General features: G+C 37.3%; 1 protein-coding gene across 3 annotated transcripts in view; it reads left to right on the top strand.

The window, feature by feature from the left end:
• The first annotated feature begins 207 nt into the window (after positions 1–207).
• The window catches only part of CSMD3 (CUB and Sushi multiple domains 3), a 1,185,533-nt gene continuing 1,162,831 nt past the window's right edge, over positions 208–22,909 (top strand). For all 3 annotated transcript variants that reach the window (XM_029923716.1, XM_029923715.1, XM_029923714.1), the window contains exon 1: positions 208–385. In XM_029923716.1, coding sequence (XP_029779576.1) covers positions 208–385 — 178 coding nt within the window. The remainder of the gene's footprint in view (positions 386–22,909) is intronic.

Raw genomic sequence — 22,909 nt, 5'->3', positions numbered from 1 at the left:
GGTGGAGGGGAAAAAAAGGCACGGGGAAAGACGGAATCCAGAGTAGCAGAGACTTTGTGCCCCCGTCGGAGAGATGGTTGAGTCCTCGTCAAGGTTGCTGTGGTATCCCAGAAACACCATTCACTCCGAGCTGTGACCGCGCACCAACAACAGCAACAACTCCGCTGCGCCGGGCTGAGGAGCAGGAATTAGGAGCTCGCGAATAATATGAAAGGGATCCGCAAAGGGGAAAGCCGAGCAAAGGAATCCAAACCCCGGGAGCCTGGCACGAGAAGATGCGCTAAATGTGGCCGCCTAGACTTCATCCTGATGAAGAAAATGGGGATTAAAAGTGGATTTACGTTTTGGAATCTCGTCTTTTTATTGACGGTGTCTTGTGTGAAAGGTAGGTCTGCTTTCGGGGTCCCCCCCCCCTGCTTTGGATGTTGGTGAGCTGACTTGTCGCCGGAAAAAGGCTGGTAGCTTACTTTGCAATTTGCACTGATAAAATAATGATAATAATACTGAAGAAGGACTTGATTCACAGCTCCCCCCCCATTGAAATGCATTTTGCTTGCCAGATTTGGCGTTCAATGCAGTGATTGAGCTTGTGCTCAATAAATATTCTTGCAGTATGCTCAAACGAATACGTGAGTTGGTTCATATAGCTTCTAACTAGTGGATATCCAGGCAGAATTCCTCTGCAAGACTTTAGTTGGTGGTGAGGATTACCTTGATTTCTACTGAAAGCAGTGGGGTTTGATGCCTTGGCTAGAATATTTCTATTAAAGACACTCATGTCAACGCTTTTTAACCCTTTCAGGGAGCAAAGTTCCAGACATGCTAGGAATGTGCTGTAAAATGCATTAGGGGACAGAGGTCTTCAAAGCATCCTCCTACTAACATGAATGTCTGAATGCATATGTGAATTATTACTACGTGGGCTCTTGTGCATTGGTACATGGTAGGGGAGCTTCCCTGGGTCCTGTGGTAGAGGTTTGGCTTAAAATGAGGCTTGAAAAGGGTCTGAGAGGCCACGAAGTGTAAGGATCCACCTTTGGGGATGAATGAAGGTAGGAAGAAAGTCATTAGCTGACGACCAAAAAGAAAATCCCCAGCAAGTCTCAGCGTTCAGACAGGTAGAGTGAGTGTCACATGCACAGACAAGGGGAGGGGGTGGGTGGGATGTAAAATGTATTCCTAAGCAGGGAAGCAAGGGACAGTCGGAATCATTGGAAGGAAAGCTATCCTCGGGGAGAAGACAGACCCCCAGCTCTGTTCCACAACTTCTCCTGCACCCTGCTGCCCGTTAATTGCTGCAAAGAATACTCAGGAGATGTTTATGACTCATGCCATCGTTTTTGAAAAATCACCTCCCCATACTCATGGCAGCTCGCATAGACGCGATGGATGTCGCTTTCAGTGAAGCTAGCTCCAAATCTCGGATGTCTGTGTGGCGGGGTGGGGGCGGAGGGTGGGGGGTGGGGGGTGTTTTGGCCCAGGCGCGCCACGGCTGTCAACACAAACTGGACGCTTCTTCCTTTGTAAAGGAGTGCCTCTCTGAACCGCAATCGGGCCGCGTCTCTATGAAACAGTTTATTGTCCAGCTTGCAGCTGGCTGTCCCCCCACAGAAGGCAGTCCATTTGCATTCAGTGGCAATGATAATTCATGTTTTGGGTGGAGGGAGCTGGAGGGGTTACCTCTCCTTCTATTAGGAGCAACCATGGGTGGCATGTCTCGAATTTTAATTTACATCCCTAAATGCCAGGAAGTCGCCTCCGGTGTCTGTGGCAGCAACTGTCTTGTAATCCCAACCTGCTCCTGAAAGCTTGATTTTTCTCTTTCTTTCTTTCTTTCTTTCCTGGAGCCTCCAACGCAGCTCTAAGGCAAAACGCTTGTCCTAAGCGGCGAAACTACACTGCCTAGTGCACAAAACGTGTCTCGGGTTGCTTACAATGGGTTCGTTTTCGTCGCTGGCTCGACGCGCGAGGAACCTCACATTTCTGCTTAGTTCGTCTGCCACAGGGAGTCGGTGGCTAATGGATGGCCCTGGGGCTGACTGCTAGACGCGCGCTCCGCGTGGGGGAGGCGCAGGGAGGCAGCGACAGCTCCAGGCACGAAAAAACGCTGGGGTGGCTCCTGCTAGAGGATGCCCGGGGGGTTAAGTGCGAGTTTTCATGTGATACCTGTTGAGCCAAAACACATTCGAGGGGCAGATGTGGGGAGGGAGTCTCCGAAGCTGGGCGAGCACGCCAGCCTGACGAACACCGAACCGCGCAGCCTGCAATTACAGCCCGGCTGCCCGCACCTACCGTATATTCCGAATAAGACGCGCCACAGAAAGGACGGAGCGTTAATTTGGTTTAAATGACACCGGAAACAGGACCCTTCTCCTCTCCTCACAGCTCCTGGGCTTTGGACGGAGCTCATTGGTCTCCACTGAGTATATTCCAGTTTGAGGGGCATTGAGAAGGAGGGTGTCACACTCTGCTTTGGTCCCGTTCAAAATCTTCTTTTCTTACATAACTTCAAAAAAATTAATGGTAATAAGATTCTTCTTTGTCACTTATCTGCCACTTGGAAGGTTCCCTCTATATTTTACAACTCGGAACACTGTCCTCAAATTCTGAGAAACAAACTTACATGGGTTGTATGCTTTAGACCTGTTCCCTAGTGGCGGGTGGTGCTAATCTTAACAGTTGCTTATTCTCTGCTTTCTCCTCTTCTTATTTTATTCTAATTCCACCTCAGTCTCAAGGCTTTCCTAAAACCCTGATTGCTGACATGGCTTAAATGGTGTCCCCCCCCGCCCCCCCCAGTGGCTATGCCCCAGTTTATTTTCTGCACTTTTTCTTCTGGACTCTCAGGCCTAAGGGAAAGCTCGGAATGGGGGGAAAGCTCGGAATGGGGTGTCCTTTTCAGGGCTTTGCAGGTCCTATTCCAGGATAGCAGGAGTATTCAGGAAGTCCGAGATGCGCGGTTTTCCAGGAGAAAAGCTCATGCCACAGGAATTCCACCCTCTGCCCATACTTTTCATCACTTCCCCATCTCACCTCTGCCCGCAAACAGCGACAAAGAGGATCAGTGGGAGGAAACGCCTCAGAGGAGAAGACAAAGTGGCCTTCTGTGGTAGGCCTGAACTGCTCCTATGGGGTTGAAAAGACAGCCAACCTTATCTGGCCATTTTATCTCCACCATCATCTTCTCAAATAAAACCTGGCCGACGGAGGACACTGAATTGGGGTGGGGAGCTGCTTAGACCTGGTGCACGCCGATTTTAAGCTGTGACACACACATGCACACGCGTGCGCGCACACACAGGTGCGCAGGCAGGCAGAGGGTTCTGAAATGCAGCTGCAGCTGCAGCGTGTCTGTTGAGGTTTCACTCAGTTAGAAACTGTGAATCTCCTAGTCGAGCCTAGACGTCCCGCCCACGTAAACAGACACTCGGGGCTACTTTCCCACGCTCCGTCTCGGGGGATCACACAACTCGAGCAGAAGGTACGTTTCAAAGATGCGGGAACCAGGCGTAGGTACCGCAAACCTTGACGTCGGGCGACAGGTGGGCTGGAGGCAGTGTGCTGCGTTCCACACCCTGCGTCAGGGCGTACTTCCAGGGCCTCTGGCAGGACCCTGGACTCGAGAAGGATCCACGTTTCTGCGCGCTCTGGGATTCCAAAGTGCTATTACTCCCACCACAGAGCTCTTTCTGGAAGAGTGGGTTTCACACCCTCTTCCACCGTTTAAAAGGAAAAAAAAAAAAAAAAAGGTCGCAGGTGGCGCTGCGGGAAGAGGGCCGCCCGCGAACTCCGATGCCCCTTTCACGCAAGCCAGGGTGGCTGCGCCCAGAGGGAGGGCTCAGACCACTGCGTGTCTCCCGGGAGGGATGCGCTCCCTCCTCACCCTCAAGGCGATAGTCTGACCTGACTGGGAATGCCATATCTTGAGGGGGCTTTTCCAAAGGGGATGGAGTGAGTTAAAGACCTCACCAAACAATAACAGAAAGCAAACAAACAAAAAAGCCATCCCCCTCCATCGCAGCCATTAAAACCCTTCCCTTTAGGTTGGCACATTTGAGTTATCTACTGGGACATAGTATTTTGTGTTTGAGTCAGGGGTCCCACTGCGGTTTGTCCAGGTATCCTTAAGTCTCCCCCGCCCCCTCTTTTTTCTTTTGGAAATACCTCTTAATTTCTTCAAGAAGGGCGGACTCCACGAAATTTCAAAGAACCATGAGAGGTGGAAACTGAGCGCCTGACTTGGCCTAGGCGTGGGTGCCTATTGCTGGGAGGCGGAGATCCATCCAGATTGACACCGAGTGGCCTTCGGGCAGCCTTGGCGGCGAGCGCGCGTGGGTGTGGGTGTGGGTGTCCGAGGCGGAAGTGCGCGGCAGGTAACAGTGCGTTTATATTCTCCGAACTCTAGATGGGGGTGCTGCGAACCCCGCGGTCGCCCTCCCAGGGGGGCCACCGGGAAAACTCCCTCTCCCCAAGCTGACTGCAGCGCTCCCCTCACTCAACTTCTCCAGGACAGGCGCCGAGGGAGTTCGAAAAACTCACTGGGGATCGAGGAATCGGCTTGCTGCCCCTTTAGGATCCCTTTCTCCCCACCCCAGCTCTGTCGTTGGGGAGGAAAGGAAACGGGAGGCAGTCCCAGGGTTCAAGAGCCACGAGGGCTTAGCTGAAGAAATGAAACGGCATGGGGTCACCCCAGTCACCGCGTGGTCCTCTCCCAGCCCGGCTGGAGTGGCCGGCTCAAGGCTGAAAGCCGGACGCGCGGGGGATTGCAGCACAGAGCAGAATAACAATGAAGCAGGACGACTGAAGAAAGAATGATGGGCTCAGGCATCAGGCGAATTTCCTTCTCCCAGAACACCTCGCCTTTGGGGAGACTTTACACCACCTAGTTGCTTAAGCCAACCCAATTTACCGCCCAGAAAAGGGCTGAGCAGCTCCCAGAATTCCGAGCTATACTTCTGCTGGACAGCTACCTTGTAGACATTGTTCTGAAATGTCATGTTGCAGCACCGTGTTTTCAGATTCCTCTGGTGCTGGGGGATTGGTGAGGGGGTGGGAGGAAGGGTGCATCAAGCCAGGGTAAGAAATGTGTGTGAGCAGAAATAATTCAGGTGAGGTTTCAACCCCTTGAAAACTTAATGCCAGTTCCTCTGAGGTCCTTCAAGGAATAAAGGCATGGAATTACTCAATAAAGTAAGTACTCCAAGAGCATAGACTTAGTTGCAGTAGTTGTTATGTCTCTTCAGAATATTAACTAGCCTTACTATATGTGGGATAGTTGAATAGAATTTTGGGTATACATGCCTCTTCCTTGAACACACAGTTTAGTGTCTAAAGAAACATGAAATAATAAAGCAATAGCAAACGGCATCTATACATGATTCTAAATATAGTAAAACTTAACCACAAGTGGGATATAGAAGAGGTAGAGCAATTAATGTCTTTGTACTCATGTGGGAACCTTCCAATGCAAAATACTTGCCAAAGATCTCAAATACAAATACTGAAAGATACTAAACTGAACTGCACTGGTCTGCACGCATACTCCTTGGGTATCAGAAGATGACTTTCTTCTACTTAACCTCAGAGTCTCCAGAAACTGCTTCAATGTTATGTCCAGTTTGAAAAATTACTGAAAGGTACCCAACAGTATGTCTACCAAGGAACTTGTCACTTTAGGTTACTTTAGGCAACATGACTGTTTGAGAAAATATGCCACATTGTCCTTTACAGTCCAGTGTTGTAAAGATTAGAAGTAAAATGATTGCAAATAAAGAGATTAGAAAAACTCTGTAGGATTAAGAAAATGACGTACAAATAAAACTTAAGGCCATTTTATTTGTCTATAAATCCATTTAAACATGGCCTCCCTTTGTACCTCTTTCTTCTCTTCCCTTTACTCATAGGACAAAGGGGTATACAGTTTATGGACACAGTGGCAGTTCTGATTTGAGTTCTGGATGGGGTCTATTAAGGATGTTAGGACAGACACACTTGTAACCAAATTTATCTGTTCTTTTAGAGTGTGCAGGTGGGTGATGCATGGTATTTTCCGAAGAGATCAATTTTCATGTCTACAAGATTTTCTTAGAATTAGGCTTCTTATAAGGCTCTCATTCTCATCAGGAATATCACTTTTACAAAATCACTGAGAAAAATCAATCTGTTGAATACCTTCCGGTATTCAGGGTCTCAGTGCTGATGGCCATCCTTTGGTTTCTCAAACTTCCAATCTTGTAGCCATCAAATGTATTCCATGCCATCAAGCCCCTTGGCTAAGCTATTGCTTGTTGCTGGTTGAAGATTCCTAAAGATTAATGTTTTCTATATAATCATAGCCAATTAGCTACAACCCTATCTGAATTGCCTTTTATAAGGCTGTATCTACAACATTCATTAGCATCATACATCTTATAATTGGATAAGAACATCAGTGGTAATCACATGGTATTAGATATCACACTGTTATTCTATCAGCTTTTAAATACCTGCACTACAGTGATTTGCAAAGTGTTGCTGAAGAAATAGCATCAACATTCTCTGGAAACTTGTTAGGAATATGAATTCTCAGGTGCCCATCCCAGGTTTACTGAAACAGATGCCCTTGTAGTTAGGCACAGACATTAGTGTTTCTAACAAGTCATCCAGGTAATTCTGATGTGCTTTAAAGTTTGAGAATCACTACAATAAAGAGCAAGAGTTCTGGAGCTACTGAGACATAAAGTCAAATAGTAATTGTGTCAAGCAGTTATGTTGGCCCTAGCAACTCAACTTTCTTAAACTGTGTTCCATTATCTACCAAAAAAAAAAAAAAAAAAAAAAGCTAGTAGAATGTCATTAGGCCAATAGGGAAAGGGAGATCACACATTTAACATATATGGTGCTGACACTGAAAGCCATCATTAGTATTATTCAAATGTATGTCCACATGCAAAGCCAGTATGAATTCCCACATACTTCAACCCTAACTTGTAGCCCTAATTTGAACACAGCAGTAAATAGAAAATGTAGCATCTTCTTACTAGCTATTATTTCACTTTGGCCACCTTCCCAGTCTATTATACATTGGAGAAATACTCTGAGACTTCTGCTTATCACACTTAGTACAGTTACATCAGGTGCTAGTGCATGGAACAGGGGCAGGCCCAGAGCCTAAAAAAGTTACCCCAGGGGCGCCTGGGTGGCTCAGTCGGTTGAGTGTCTGACTTTGGCTCAGGTCATGACCTCACTTTTGTGGGTTCGAGCCCCGCGTTGGGCTCTGTGCTGACAGCTGGCTCAGAGCCTGGAGGCTGCTTCATATTCTGTGTGTCTCTCTCTCTCTCTCTCTCTCTCTGCCCCTGCCCGCTCATGCTCTGTCTCTGTCTCAAAAATAAATAAAACATTAAAAAAAATTAAAAAAAAAAGTTACCCCTGCTCCTGGGCTACTTTCATTCCCTACATACCAACTTTAATTTAATATCAACTGATTAATATACTTAATGAATTTGGTAATTCATCTTTTCACAAATTGTTATATTTTACAGTGCTGGACAAGTTCTTAAATATCAACTAGTTAACTGTTATTTTATACAGGAAATGCACATGCCTAAAAAAGGATAAATTCACTAGCTCTAGAACTGAAAAAAGATCATCTGACATTCAAGTTCATGTTCAACTCTCTTCCTACTCTACCTTCTCAATTTTATGAGAGTTTGCTCAGATGACACCAATAAAGATGATCACAAAAGTTAATATTTAAGCACTATGTATCAATTAGTACCATATAAAAATATTAGTTATTACATGTTTTGTTGTAATTTTTTAAAATTGTTAACCACTAGTTTTGTAGAAGAGAAAAAGAAACAGTTATTGAATAAAATATTTTCTGAGGCTGATATAATATGTACCTCAAAGAAATGACTAGTCATATCTTAAAGTCTATACCAGTCTTACAAGTCTATAAAAATAAAATCAGTATATTGAGTGTTTTTTTAATGTCTCATAAAAAACCTTAAGGAATAGTACTTAAAACCAAATTCTTTTTTATTTCTTATAATCTGGACATGATTTCTTATTTATAAACTTTTCAATCTAGAAAATCTGTTCTGAATTTATTTTCTTCATGTTTTAATTATGTTTAAGCTATATTAACATAAAATTTATGCAGTCCCTCTCATCTGCATTTACATCTGCAGATTTCTCTCGTGTGATCTACTTAAGACAAGGGTGTCATTCAAAACAGTACCATATAAATAACAGCATAGTTTAATAAATATTAATAGTGTAAGAACAATTGATAATGATAGAGATTATTTTCAATTTTAGTGATATGTGAAATATTTTAAACTCTCTTTAAAAGATAGGAATAAAATTTCCAAAATATTGAATACTACTAAATTTGAGGTGTTTAAATGTTCAGAAAGTGATTGAAATCTATAAAAAGTAATGAGTGATTCTCTTAAAAACTGAATTTGTAATGTTCAAAATTATACTTTCCTTTGTTTTAGGTTAGCAGATTTTAAAGAAGTATTTATGATTATATAGTTTTAAATGATGAGGAAGTTACTTTTTTAAAAGATGACATGATTTAAAATATGGCTGGATATCACTTTGAAAGGAAATTTATAAATGAAAACATTCTGCAGAAACAGATTTAGTAAATCTCAAATAACATGAAAAATCTAGAACTATGCTATAGTTTTCCATTAAATTAAGTCCATCACATTGACTCCAGAATGCTCAAAGGTGTTCAGAGAGGATATAAGACATTGCTATGTTTGGGGAAACATTAAAAGCTACCAGGACAGAATTCTTTATTATGTCTTTTTTTTTAAGTAGAAATCTCCGTGCTAAGCCTTTTCTATAAAGTGTGTTGTTTACATTTTAAACAGTGGTTCTCTGCCTCATTTTTCTGCTTTGAATTCTAACAAGCATCTTGTTAGATGGCTGTTATCTCCTATGTCCAGATTATTATCTCCATTTACAAATTATCCACATTTCCTGAGGCCAGAGATGTACAATGATTTTCCATGAGCATAAGGTTAGCTAGGTGTTGAGTGAAATCTGAAATAACAATACATTCAGAAACTAATCGGCTTATTAAAAGTTAAAATTATAAGTGACTAAGTTACTAATCAAACTTCATTCTTAAGAGAAAACCTGAGACCTTGAGAATTTAATTTAAAAAAAGGCTAAAATTAAAATTCAATATTTCCATACATATATAGTATATAACTATATATTTATAATATCACAGTTATAGTAATACGTAAATTCTGTTTTATAATCTTCAACACGTTTTTCCTTAGGTTGCCTAATATTATTGATTTAATGACCCTGTATCACAGATGTGATTTTTAGTTTTATAAGCAATAGTAAGTGAAGCAAATGCACAATGCACAAGTGTGTCACTGTAAGATACAAAACTAGTGCATTAAGCACACACATGCATGATCTTTGGATCCTAACCCAATACTTTTGAGTAAAATATAAAATTTATGACTGTAGATGATTTTATGAACTTCACAAATAAAATAACACTTGGATATAAAATTGTTTACCAATTGTATCATAAACCTTGGCAAATAAATGTATTCTATATGGTACTTTAATCTTACATTCAGTTCTATAAATTTTAATGATGTGAAAGTTCATATAACTAGTCTAGTAGCTAATAATAAGGGAATGTGCATTAGATTTATTTGTTGGGGCAAAGGAACACGCTTTTTTAAAAAATCACTTCCAAGCTTCATCCACATAGTCTATTTCATTCCATAATTGCATTCTAACTAAAAGTATGAGTATAGCTACATACAGAATAGGCAGGTCAGAGCAATGAAGTAACTTGCCAAGATTTAAACTGTACAAAACAGTCCTTGAATTCCCTCTCCAGGGGCTCCTGGGTAGGTCAGGCAGTTAAGCACCCATATCATGACATCGGCCCAGGTCTTAATCTCCAGGTGGTGAGACTGAGCCCTGCTTCAGGCTCTGTGCTGACATCATGGAGCCTGCTTGGGATTCTTTCTCTCTCTCTCTCTCTCTCTCTCTCCATACCTCCCTCCCTTGTGTATGCTAATGTGCTCTTTTTTCTAAACAAACAAACAAATAAAATTCCCTGTCCAGTACATGTTTCTCTTTACTGAGTACTGCTTTACGAGTTTCTTTACATAGTCCTAATTGGTCAATGGGAATAAAACTCTTTGAGAGGAAAGACCATTGTCTAACTGAAATCATGACCAGATTCAAAACAGTTACTTCCTGAAGGAATCATGAAAAGAGACACAGATTCACCAATGAAGTAATATTGGTAAATGAGAAACAGCATTCAATTTAGAGAGTAACCTAAAAATTAAATAGGGGCATTGAGAAATACACCATCACCTACAAAACAAAACAAAACAAAAATACACCTATGCATCTAGTAAACTATACTTAAGTACTCAGAATTAATGTTACCTTTTCTTGTGAAGGTGATAAAATGTATTTTCACATGTAACAAAAGTACTTTTATCCTTTCTGAACTTTGACTCTTTTAGTATAAACTAGGCTTTTTCTCACTTTCATTATTAAAATTTTCTTTGTGGATGTACTTTTAAAGACCTCATTTTAAACCATGTTTTTACTTTTAAAGCTTAGGTATCCTAAAAATACTTTCATATGGATTATTCATAGAGTGAACTTATTACACTGAATACCTTTAAATGGAACATCCTTATTTTACATAATTTTGTATCTTACAACAGCTAGGTGTAGATTTTTCCAAAGTTGACAAAAGTCAGGGATAAAACCACACCTAAAATCTGACTCCTACTCTCTTAAAATTGTGCATTCCAGAATTTAATTAATGTTGGAAATTGACTATCAGCCAAATTCTCCATTTTAAAATTGAGTCTATTATAATTATTCACTTTAGTTTATTGAAATTTTAAATTACAAACTGACATTTTTTTTCTTGATTTTGGTAAAGGGAAGGGGAAGCTGACATAATTAAAATGCTTTTTTTTGAGATTGTTCACATTCCCATTAGCCACTTGTTTCTTATTCACAGTTACTTAATAAAATTATCAACTCTGTTTTATTTTTTATATTATTCTAATTTCTCAAATATCTATTTGTTTTCTACAGGGACATGTTTTTTTTTTTATTTTTTTTGTTCACTTATACTATGAGCATTGTCTGACTTAAAAGAAATCTGTATAAAAATATGTTAATTTCATTTTCTCTTACAATACTACATAATGGGCATCTGAGATTTACCAACCGAGTCAATAATTTAAAAATGTAAATTTAAGCTGTGTGTTATGAGTGTGTTAATGTAGAGAAGTGAATATGAGTCTAGCCTGTTGTTATTCTACTACAACATAATAAGAGACTGTTAAAAGACTTCATCTTTAGGTAATTTGTAATTTTAAAAAATTATTTTAGATTTAATATATAAAGTATATTTTCATATATCAGAATGAATCTTTTGAATCTGTTATTAGGGGTGTAATTTGAATTTTCCCCCAAATGTCGGTAATGAATTAATGCTGATCTGTCTGCATGTTCTAATATTGAACTCTCTGTTACTAAAAGCTACATTTGCAAGATAACAGATCAAAGCTAGGAGACCAGGCAGAATAAATACAACTAAATCTCCTGAAGATGAAACTTACTACCTTGGTTTATTGGCTCCGTGCTTTAACTGACTGAACTATGTAGTCTAGACAAAATATTTACTCAGCGTTCACATATATGGAGAGACTCTGAGTTAAGGTTTTTTGGCTGATGCTTAAATCAAAACAGCTGAACTGATTCAAATGTTTTGTGTAAACAAATTTGCATCCATGCTGCTAATTTGTGTGCCAACTTCCAGCTCACAGTTTCTAAGATGATGGAGATGATAAACCCTCTTAAATAAAGTTTGCAACAGAAGTGTTGACAGGCCTGTGGTACCTGTTTTGGGTTCATGTCCAGTGGTTTACTCATGGCTTTCAAAGAAAAATTATCATCTATAAATCCAACTAGTATTTGATTGCTCTTTTGTCTGTTAACTCTTTTCAGAGTAGGTCAAACAGAAACTCTTAAAATAAATTCTCTAGCAACGTTCCCGGAAATCTTTAATATCTTTGTTAGCTTGGTGGTGTTCATTAATATATTAACAGATAAAACTCAGAAGTGACATTTTGAACTTAATTTTTAAATATTACCAATGTGTAAGTCCTTAGAAATCAACCATTTTTCAATAAATTGAAGATTACTAGTTATTTTACCTGTTATTGAATAGATTATTAAAAAGCTCTCTATTTTAGAAAAACTACATTCTAATTATATAATTCCTTCAAAAGCAAAATTCTCAAAGGCCTCAAAAGAAATTGGACAATGTCAGACATATTAGGTTATATGTTGTGCTGTTTCATGTAAATATTACCTGAAATGTTTGCATCATTTTCTTTGGTCTAAAGTTCAGGTTGGCTTAGTAAGCCTTTTGTTAGAACAGTATTATTTTGAACTAAATACTGTAGCCTTAGGAGTTGTGAGAGAGACTGAGGTAGTAGATTTTATATCCACAGAAATAATCAGTAGTGTAATTATCAGTTCTGTGATTCATTAATACATTCCTTCACCTATCAATCATTTATTGAGTTCCAATATGTGTCAATACGTTTAGGATACAGAAATGATGATATAGCCACTGCCTTAAAATAAGACAGTCTTTATGTTGAAGTAGGTTGCCTGTGAACATAATAGCAAAACAATCCGGTTATTGTAAAATTGTTTAGTTCCTCAGTGGGCTTCTCTTATCATAAAATATCAATATATTTACACAACCTTTATTTATGTATCCTACATGTTAAATCTTCATCCTATCACAGGTGATTATTAACATCCTATAGACACTGAAACTTTCCAATGGAATGTATCATTCTGTGATCTAATCTAATGTAATTTCCCCCTGTAAATTTCAATTTAAAATGTTTATTGACTCCTATCTGTTCAGCCAACTGATATTAACTAGTTTATCCTGTATTAATGAAGATCGCACATGTATTTCTATAACAGTATTTGTATAGCTATTTTTTATGATCAGCAAATTGTGCTTCTTACCCATTTTTTCCCTATTAGTCCTTGCCTACGAACTCATCACTGGCTTATTAATGCATTCAAATTTTTTTAAAAGCGTTTTATTTATTTTTGAGAGGCAGAGAGACATGAAGTGCGAGCAGGAGAGGGGCAGAGAGAGAGGGAGAATCAGAATCCTAAGTAGGCTCCAGGCTCCAGGCTCTGGGCTGTCAGCACAGCCACCCAGTGCCACCTGAGTTGCCCAGGCTTTCTTTGCTTTCAAATTTAAATTCAAATCTCTGCCCCTTCATTTGGTGATTCACAAAAATAAGCCTTCAGCCAAGGTCAACACGTGCAAAGGGAAAAATAAATAATTAGATATAAATGAAACAGATTCTATCATAGTTTTCCATTCCTTATTATTTGTCCTAACTGGAGACTTACGTAAGTATACTGTTTTTTTGCATTGCTTTGTTGTTAATTTGTGATTTAAAGAGCAAGAGAAGGATGTATGAATAGTTTAGTAAGAAATACTGATTTTGGAAAATACCAATTTTGCTACATAGAAGTTAAGTAGAATGATCTATCTTTACAAGGTTAGAACATTCTCTAAATATGATCTTGTATTTTACATTTTTCTCAACCCCCCCCCACATTCAAACTTTGATGACTCATATATTATTTTAACATTTGCACAAAGATTGTGCTTCCTGATTGCCATCCCCTTCTCCTTTTTCACATTCCAGGAGCCTCACCTTTCGTGATCTAACGATTTAATGTGTATGAAACCAGATTTAATACAACACATATAAAGGGCTTTATTTTTTCTATTTTGACGCTTCAAAATCTTGACTATTAATGAAAGATCAAAACTAAACATTTCCATTAAGTATGTAAATTGCTGTCTACTATCCTTGCTCAGATAACTTTGGCGAAAAAAGTAAATCTAGAAGCTGGAGACAAAACAGCTTTGGGTGACATGAATTGTTTTATTTAACTGGGTACAACTAAAAGAGGGAATAATGTGAACCACATTGAATTTCTAACATGCTCCACAATACATAGCATTAGCTCTATTTATTAAGATCCCATACTAATGCATGGGAGTTAATTTGCAGGATATGCTGATCTGGTTCCACCAACATCTCAAAACCTACATCTAAGCTCCTTTCTTTCTTTGATATAACAAAGAAGAAAGCGGTCCTTTTAGATTTCACAAAGCTGTATTATACAAAAGACCCTGCACTGCCTTTCTATTCATTTGGTTTTTCCTTCTTAAGTTCCAACTCTCATTTTTTTCTTTCAAAGTATTAATGATAATTTACATATAGCAACTGTGTGATAACATGGACTGTTTGTTCAAAATGCAATGGGGGGGGGCGGTTGAAGCTGGCTTGTTTATTGTCAGTACACCAGAAAATCTGGAAAGCCACCTAAAAGATATAAACCAAGTCTTGATGAAACTATGACCATGGGTACAGTTAGTTGAGGTCAGAGTTTGAAACAAGTATCTTTGCTACTTCAGCTAGTTCTTAGAAGGGGGTTTGGTTCAAAGATGCAACCATTATCCACACTTCAAGTCTTCTCTAAACCCAAATTAAACACAATCAGCAAAATTGTGTTAATAGTGAATAAACACAAGGTAAAGTAAAAAGCATATGCGTTTTTAGTAATTACATCTTTAAGCACAAATATTCACAATTTATGAATTCTGACTCCTGTATTTTCATTTCAATTTTTATGATAGTTCATTTTATGATAGTGAAAACACTTCCCTAAGTAAGGTAAGTCATTAGGTGTTTCTATTTTTTAAGGAACATTTGTACTCTTTTTTTATAAGTTTATTTACTTTGAGAGAAGGGGGGCAGAGAGAGAGAGGGATAGTAAGGAAATCCCAAGCAGGCTCCACGCTGGTGCTGTCAGCATAGAGCCCAATGTGGGGCTCAGATTCACCAAACATGAGATCGTGACCTTAGCAAAGATCAAGAGTTGAATGCTTAACTGACTAAGCCACCCAGGCACTTCTAGGTGTTTCTATTTTTTCTGATTGTTCATTTCTTTTCTCATCTTCATGGAAGAAAAAGAAACTGATGTTCCTTGTCCACTACTGTGGACACCAACAATTACTGTAGATTATGAGTGCCTCTCATTTAAACATGTAGATTATGAGTGCCTCTCATTTAAACATCTCTATTTTAAGTGTCTGAGAGACTTAGCTCCTTTCTAAATTTGAGGAAACAATTTAGGAAGAAGGAAATAGCTCACTTATGGAGAAAATCGGGCCAAACCTTGCCTGCTCTTTTCATCACACCCAACAGCATTTCATCAACTTTGAGGACAAGAAAGAATTCTGAAATTGAGATGAATTCTGAATTCTTTCACATGGATAAGGTTATTCCTTTTCTGGAGTGAGTATTTCTGAACATGGAACAATTTATTTTACATGGTTCAAGATGAAGGGAAGGCAACAGAAACAGGAGAAGTCAGGGGTAACAATTTAGAAAGGTCAGGCTGGCTATGTTGCCAGAGGGGCAGTGCTCATGTTAGCATTTGGACATGCTTTGTTGAATCCTTTATCAAGTTATAGTTTGTTGCTAGAATGAAAAAATGAAAAAGATATGTATTGTAGAAAAAAACTTAGGTGTTATGATATCATAGTTAGGTATTGTATTTAATGCTGCTTGATAATTGGGGTGTGTGGGGTATTTTTTTTTTTGCTTTTCTTTTTACAAGCTAAAATAGGAAGCGTTAACTGTAATGTGTGTATATTGTCTCATTTCGTATTTACTTATATTCTTTATGTTCAGTAACTCAGACCTCATGGAAAACTTTCGGTGACTTTATTTCTTAGAAATGTAAAATAAATAAATCATGTTTCTTTAAATCATAACTCTTATTGTATTAAACGGAATACTTCAAAAATCTTAAATTACCCACCACAGAATCCCCATACCTAACTTTGTTCCTTATAAACTGAGTAACACTCAATAAACATTTGGGGACTTGAATTGGATTATAGTTAATTGACTTCATTAATTTAGTTTAGGTCCAATCTGTGCTCAGAAAAATCAATCTATATTGCCCAAATCTTTCAGTTGTTATATACTTCACATGTTTCTCATTCTGTTAATGGTGGCTACAGATACCTATGAAATAAGATAATTTATTTTAAAAATATACAGCTATTCAGTATGTAAAAGTATGAGTCACCTTTGCTACTTTTACTTTTGAATATGTAATTGTTTTTTTGACTCAAACAATGTGCAGTAAAGTTTCTTACCTCAAGCTATCTCCATTATCATTACAGTAAGAATCCAAGGAATGTACGGAGATCTGATAAATTACATTTGCTATCAGAAATAATTGTTCATTGTGAGGTCCCTTCAAAACATATTTTCAAATAATGCTCAATATATTTGGGAGCAAATGAAGTTGGGAACATTTATTATAATTCTCAGTCTCTAATTTGATAGAATAGAAGGTGGATTTTAATCTCAGCTACATCCTTACTGGCCAGGTGACCTTAGGAGCCATGTTTCCTTTAGGCTCAATTTACTTATCTCTTACATTCTCTGTAAACTTCATATAATCTTGATGCCAAATGGATCAGTTTGAGAAAGCACTTTATGAAGTATACATTGCCATATAATGCACACTGCACCAACAATTACTGTAGTATTTCTTTGAAAATACACGGATGACAAGCTTTGGATTTTGTGTGTGTGTGTGTGTGTGTGTGTAACTGTACATGTAGAACAGATTTTGATCATTGTCTACTTTTTATTTATTTTTTTAATGTTTATTTTTGAGAGAAAGAGAGAGAAGGAGAGAAAGAGAGAGAGAGAGAGAGAGAGAGAGAGAGAGCAAGCACAAGCAGGGAGGGATACAGACAGAGACACAGAAACCAAAGTAGGCTCCAGGCTCTGAGCTGTCAGCACAGAGCCCAAAGGGGGACGGAACACATGAAATGTAGGCTCATGACCTGAGCCGAAGTCAGACGCCAACCGACTAAGCCACCCAGGTGCCCCAATTTTGTCTACTTTTTAATAAGGGAAATTCTATTTTGCCTCCCTAACCAATCCAATATTTGTTAAGACGGCTCCAAATATGTAGTAGATGCAATCGCTCTCATGCTAATGTATTTCTCTATAATTCTCAAAATGGTTGTTCCTGGTCAAATTTTTCATAAAAGCATATCCCTTATTGGAAAGCTCCAACTATACTAACAATTAAATCCTAACTTAAATGATCACCATTCTTCTTTGACCATTGATATAATTCTGACTTCTGTTTGATTTCTTGATATTGTTCTTGAACCATGTATAAATCTGATAATAAGCTGTTGAGGTTGGCTATAGTATGTAGAGGAAACGGATTCCTATATGATCTTAGACAATTTAGAGATTCAGAGGTATGAGGAGCATGTGGAGAGGCCAGTGATTCTGAATAAAACAGAATTCAATCAATTTACATATAACAGTGTAACAACAGAATTTAATATTCTTTACCCACCGTAGGTGACCATAGTTTGGCCTTCAGCAGAGTTTGTTGCTGTTGTTGTTGTTGTTCGTTTGTTTTTGGTAAGCATGTTTTTTTTTTCTTATTCTACATATGCTATTTCTGGAGTGGATTTTTAATTCTTTTGTTTGAAATAAAACAAGCATGCTACCCAGCTTAAAATATGTACCCCTACCTCGTCAACTTGTTGAAATGTTACCTCTCCTTCTCAGATAGGTTTCTCTGGATACTCTTCAGTTGAAATTAAACTCTTCTTTTTTTTTTTTTTCCTCACATCAACCTTAAATTTCATTTGTATCAGAATTATAGTTCTTCCCACAATTTACCATGTAATCAGTAATTTATGCACAGTATATCTCCCTCATGTCACAGAGAAATATGAGAGGTCAAAGGGTGTGTACAATCTTACATCCTCCAGGAACCTTGTGCAGTGCTCTAAAGTGTGATAAATGTTGGTTGCTTTAAGTAATACTGAAATACAACAGAATATTAACTGACTTACCATTTTCTAATATTTAAAATATTATATATATATTTGTTATTAACCCAGCATTTTATTTATACCTTTTCTCTGTCTCCTATAATCCTTTGATATAATATATTAGGTTTTCGTTTTCCCGTTATGAGTTTTCTAATCTGACATTTGACTTTGTGCCATGTAACCTGCCCTTTGTTAAAGCTGCAGTTTTCTTTTGCTTGTCTTTTTATTTTATTTATTTTTTAACTTTTTTAAAAATTTACTTTTGAGAGAGAGAAACACAGAATGGGAGACTCTGAGAGAGAGGGAGACACAGAATCAGAAGCAGGCTCCAGGCTGTGAGCTGTCAGCACAGAGCCTGATGCTGGGCTCGAACCCATGAACTGTGAGATCATGACCTGAGCCGAAGCCGGATGCTTAACCGACTGAGCCACCCAGGCACCGCTTGTCTTTTTTAATCTTTTTAAGAATCTGATATTTCTCTTGAAACATTACTTATATCAAAATGTATGGACACATTGTTTTAGATTTATTTTTATAGAGGAATAAATAGGCTATCAATTGTTACAATGATTTCTCTTAGATATTTACACTTCTTCAAGATACGTTATCTCAATTCATTCGTAAACTCTTATACTTATGATAGTGTTCCAGACATCTTTGAAGTTTGCTGCTAAAACACCCTCTGTGCAATATCTGACTATCTGTTGACTTTATATTTCAGATCATGAAGCAGAAATTTCTTCCAACTATGATTTCCACATTGCTTTTATTTTCACTGTGTCTACATATCTATTATTTTTAAGTTGTAAAAGTTGGAGCAAATATTTAAAATCCCATGCATTTTGAAAACTTTGCACCTCTATGTTACTGTTTAAGTCATTAACTTGTTCCTTTCTATGGCTGGTGCAATTTTTACCTCATAAGTTATTTTCCTCAATTTTAAGCATTTAACTATGTCTTTAATATTTCATACTTGAATCTTCTTTTTATTGAGCATGAAATATTTTTGGAGAAATAAAAGTGGTAGCCATGCTTTGCTCTGAGAGGCACCATTGCCTATTACTTTACTATGGTATCTGCCTGAAGTTGCTTCACAGATAATTATTTTTATTTTCTTTTTGTCTTCTGGAACCAATTATATTATTATAATGATCAAAGCTGTTTATCATTCCATAATATGTTTTATATCAAAATGTGAAGGCAATATTTCTAAAGAGCTAATCATTAAAAAATAAACCTTATTGTCTTCCTGACTATAAATTTGGCCTAGTTGATACTTTATGCCAATTTATGATTGTTGGCTTTTCTCTTAATTTGAGAAGTAATAAAGAGGAAATTAATTCAGCCAGCACATTAAATCAGATTTTTCTTTAACCTGAGTCATTTTGCTATTAAAAAAATATCTTTAAAAGATAATAGGGACGCTATCAGATAAATGGTTTACTATATGCCAATGACATAGTTGAAAAACGTTTAGATTCATTTGAGAATTTTGCATTTAACTTGTTCTATTTTAGGGGGGCACCTCGGGGGCTCAGTCAGTTAAGCATTTGACTTTGGCTCAGGTCATGATCTCAGGGTTTGTGAGTTCAAGTCCGGCATCAGGCTCTGTGCTGACAGCGGGGGGCCTAGAGCCTGCTTCAGATTCTGCGTCTCCCTCTCTCTCTGCCCCTCCCACACTCATGTTCTGTCTCTCTCTCTCTCTCTCTCTCTCTCTCTCTAAAACGAATAAAACATTAACTTGTTCTATTTTAACTCACTTCTTGGTTAACTAAGAAGAAAGCAGAAAGTGATGAAAGTGGTATATTCCAGGAACTTTTTTCTATTCCTGCTGCTTCAAAAGCAGAGGGGATGTTAGGATCCTGAGACCAGTTTCCAGTGCTTGGGCATGTAACAGGTGAGTGGTTATTTGCAAGGCTGACATAGTTTATAGAAATGGGATTATCATAGTTTTCTACAGCATGAACGGTTCTGGCATTTTTGTTTTAGAGATGCAATAATTTCCAATGCCAAGATTTCGACTTTAAAAAATTATTAGATTGTATAGGACTACCTAGTGACAACTGCTGCCACACTGTAATGTTATTGGCAAGCAGGATAAAATAGCTGTAAAAAAATATGTCATGTAGGTAGCAAAATTCTGTACACTATTATAGCACAACCACTACCAACGACAAAATAGAGAAGGCAACATTTCAGGTAGTAGGGTTTCCATTGGATTTTTTTGCTCTTTTAAAATTTGATAACCTCTGTCTTATCCAGTAAAAATTAATTGTGGCAAGATTTATTTAAATCCTGAAAAGTGAAATATCACGGTGATTCAATTTATATGTCACACCCAGTATGACAAAAGCTACATGAGATATAGTAAAAGAAATAAGTATTTGAACATATTCTATATGATTATGTATTCATATTGTATCTTGTGAAATGTCATAGAAACTTACAGCTGCTGTTCGGGATACATGTAAACAATGGAGAACATAAAAGTTCTACAACAAACAGCAGTTAATATAAACATTAATAGGTGATTATCCTTTGCTTTAGTACTAAAAGCTGATTTTGATTATGTTATTTTACAGCTTACAGAGATGTATACAATTATTTTCAGTAAATTTCCCACTACATATTTAATGTTATATATAAAAATAGTGGAAAAACACTTTGTTCATAAGAGGTGGTTGCTGCATATAACAACTCTAAGCCAAATTGAAAATATCATGTAATGACTTGTGAATCATTTTGTGTAATTGTTTTTCAAAATAATGCATACTTTTTATAAATAGAGATATGTCAGCTTTCTAATCTTCCTGACCTGTTGGAAGTTAAAAAAAAATTATTACGGCATTGGTATCAATATCAACAAAGTGATTATCATCTATAGAATATTCTGGGACATTCATTAATTTATTTGCATAGAATTTGGAAACTTTATTCTAAATAAAAATCATATGTTGTGAATAGGCTTGGAAGGTTGTACCTGACATAAAGAAATCTGCTTCTGTTTTCTTCCTATATTGATGCTTGATGTTTTAAAGTATTCCTCATGGCCTTTTTTTTTATAGTCCTTGTCTTTAAATATGGTGGATTATCCTGAGTTCCAGCCTGGCCCTATTCCCTTTTCTCATCACACAATCCCTATTCACTGGGTAGGACAAAACTTTTGTCTTCATTTCAGATATTTCTTTGGAGCTGCTACACATATATTTCACTGCTCAATAGACTGTCCTTAAGACATTTGAAACTCATTAAATACAAAAGGTAATATGATTTCCACTTGCCTAGATCCAGGAATTGCTCTTATTTTTTCTATGTTAAATAATTTCATTATGTTCCAATTTGTCCAATGCAAAAAATGGAGATTCCTGGGGCGCCTGGGTGGCTCAGTCGGTTAAGAAGCCAACTTCGCCTCAGGGCATGATCTCTTAGTTCATGGGTTCGAGCCCCCGCATCAGGATCTGTGCTGACAGCTCAGAGCGTGGAGCCTGCTTCGGATTCTGTGTTTCCTTCTCTCTCTGCCCTTCCCCTGCTCACACTCTGTCTCTGTCTTTCTCTCTCTCAAAAATAAATAAACATTAAAAAAATGGAGATTATCAATCTCCCTCTCCTTCTGTTATCCAGCAGAAGTATAATGAGAGCTATCTATGGAACTTAAATTGCCTACTGTCCATTTAAAACAGTAAAAAGAAATAAGGTGAATTATCATAATTTTGTTTTTGTAATAATATATTTATTTAACTCAATATTTTAAATTTTTTATTTTGTCAATATAAAATAATTAATGGAATATTTTATTTTAGTTTCTATTTATCCCTACAAAGTATTTATAATCCAGCGTGTGTTTTATTTTTTCCACATATAAAATTTAGATACTAAAATTTTAAAACAAATACTTGCTGTATATTTAGATATAATAAAATTTGCAATTGAAATATTGGACCCATGTGAGCAAGTTGATCCAGAAAACTTTAAAAAATTCCAAGAACTGAATACATTGTAAAAAAATTAATATTCTCATTCCCATTGACAAAATTTGTCCATCAATTTTAAAAGACTTGATTTAACACAAAAGAAAAACCATACCAATTTCACAACTAATTCTGTCCAAAAGAAGTAAATTTGCTAACTTTGTGTCATCTCAGTTTTATTAACATCAAACTGAGAGGGTATATTATATATATTTAAGTATTTCCAGTTTTATCTATATCAATCATATTGTTCACATTTTTCTTATAGTTTTTTGAAACAATTTACTGATCACTTCTTACTGATAGATATATTGTTGACTCATGTTGAAATATGTGAAGTCATTATTATTGTATCATATTATAAAATATTTATTTTCAACATAACTATCTGTCAGCAAGTTAGTTTTTTCTTTTACTGAAGCCTAAAATTAAGCTCACGCATATTCACTAGGATATCAGTGAGGAAACATAAATCACACTACTGATTTTGACCTTTGATTATTTAAGATTTGGAATGAATCCTTTTATTTCAAGGGAATCTTTAATTGGAAGTAACAGAATGGTAAATATTTGTAAAACTCATTCACAACTCAACCAACAAGCATTGGCAAAAACACAGATATTTTAATTCATTGTCTCCTCTTTCTTTCAACACTTTCACAAACTAGGGATGATTCATGGCTTGTTCATATATATATATATATATATATATATATATATATATATACACACTGAATTATTTTTAACAGCTGTAACCATGACACTTGGGAATGATGCACTATTTCTTGCTCTTAAATTCTAATAAACCCTGATATTTGACCTACCATATCTGAAGCAATCCATCTGTCATGATAGAAACTAATTAAATTACATCTAGCTGAAATATTTGACAGATGTAAATTTTCTTAAAGTATCTATGTCATGA

Source organism: Suricata suricatta, chromosome 15 (genome assembly GCF_006229205.1).
Source record: "Suricata suricatta isolate VVHF042 chromosome 15, meerkat_22Aug2017_6uvM2_HiC, whole genome shotgun sequence".
NCBI lineage: Eukaryota > Metazoa > Chordata > Mammalia > Carnivora > Herpestidae > Suricata > Suricata suricatta.
This window is presented reverse-complemented; position numbering and strand designations above follow the sequence as displayed.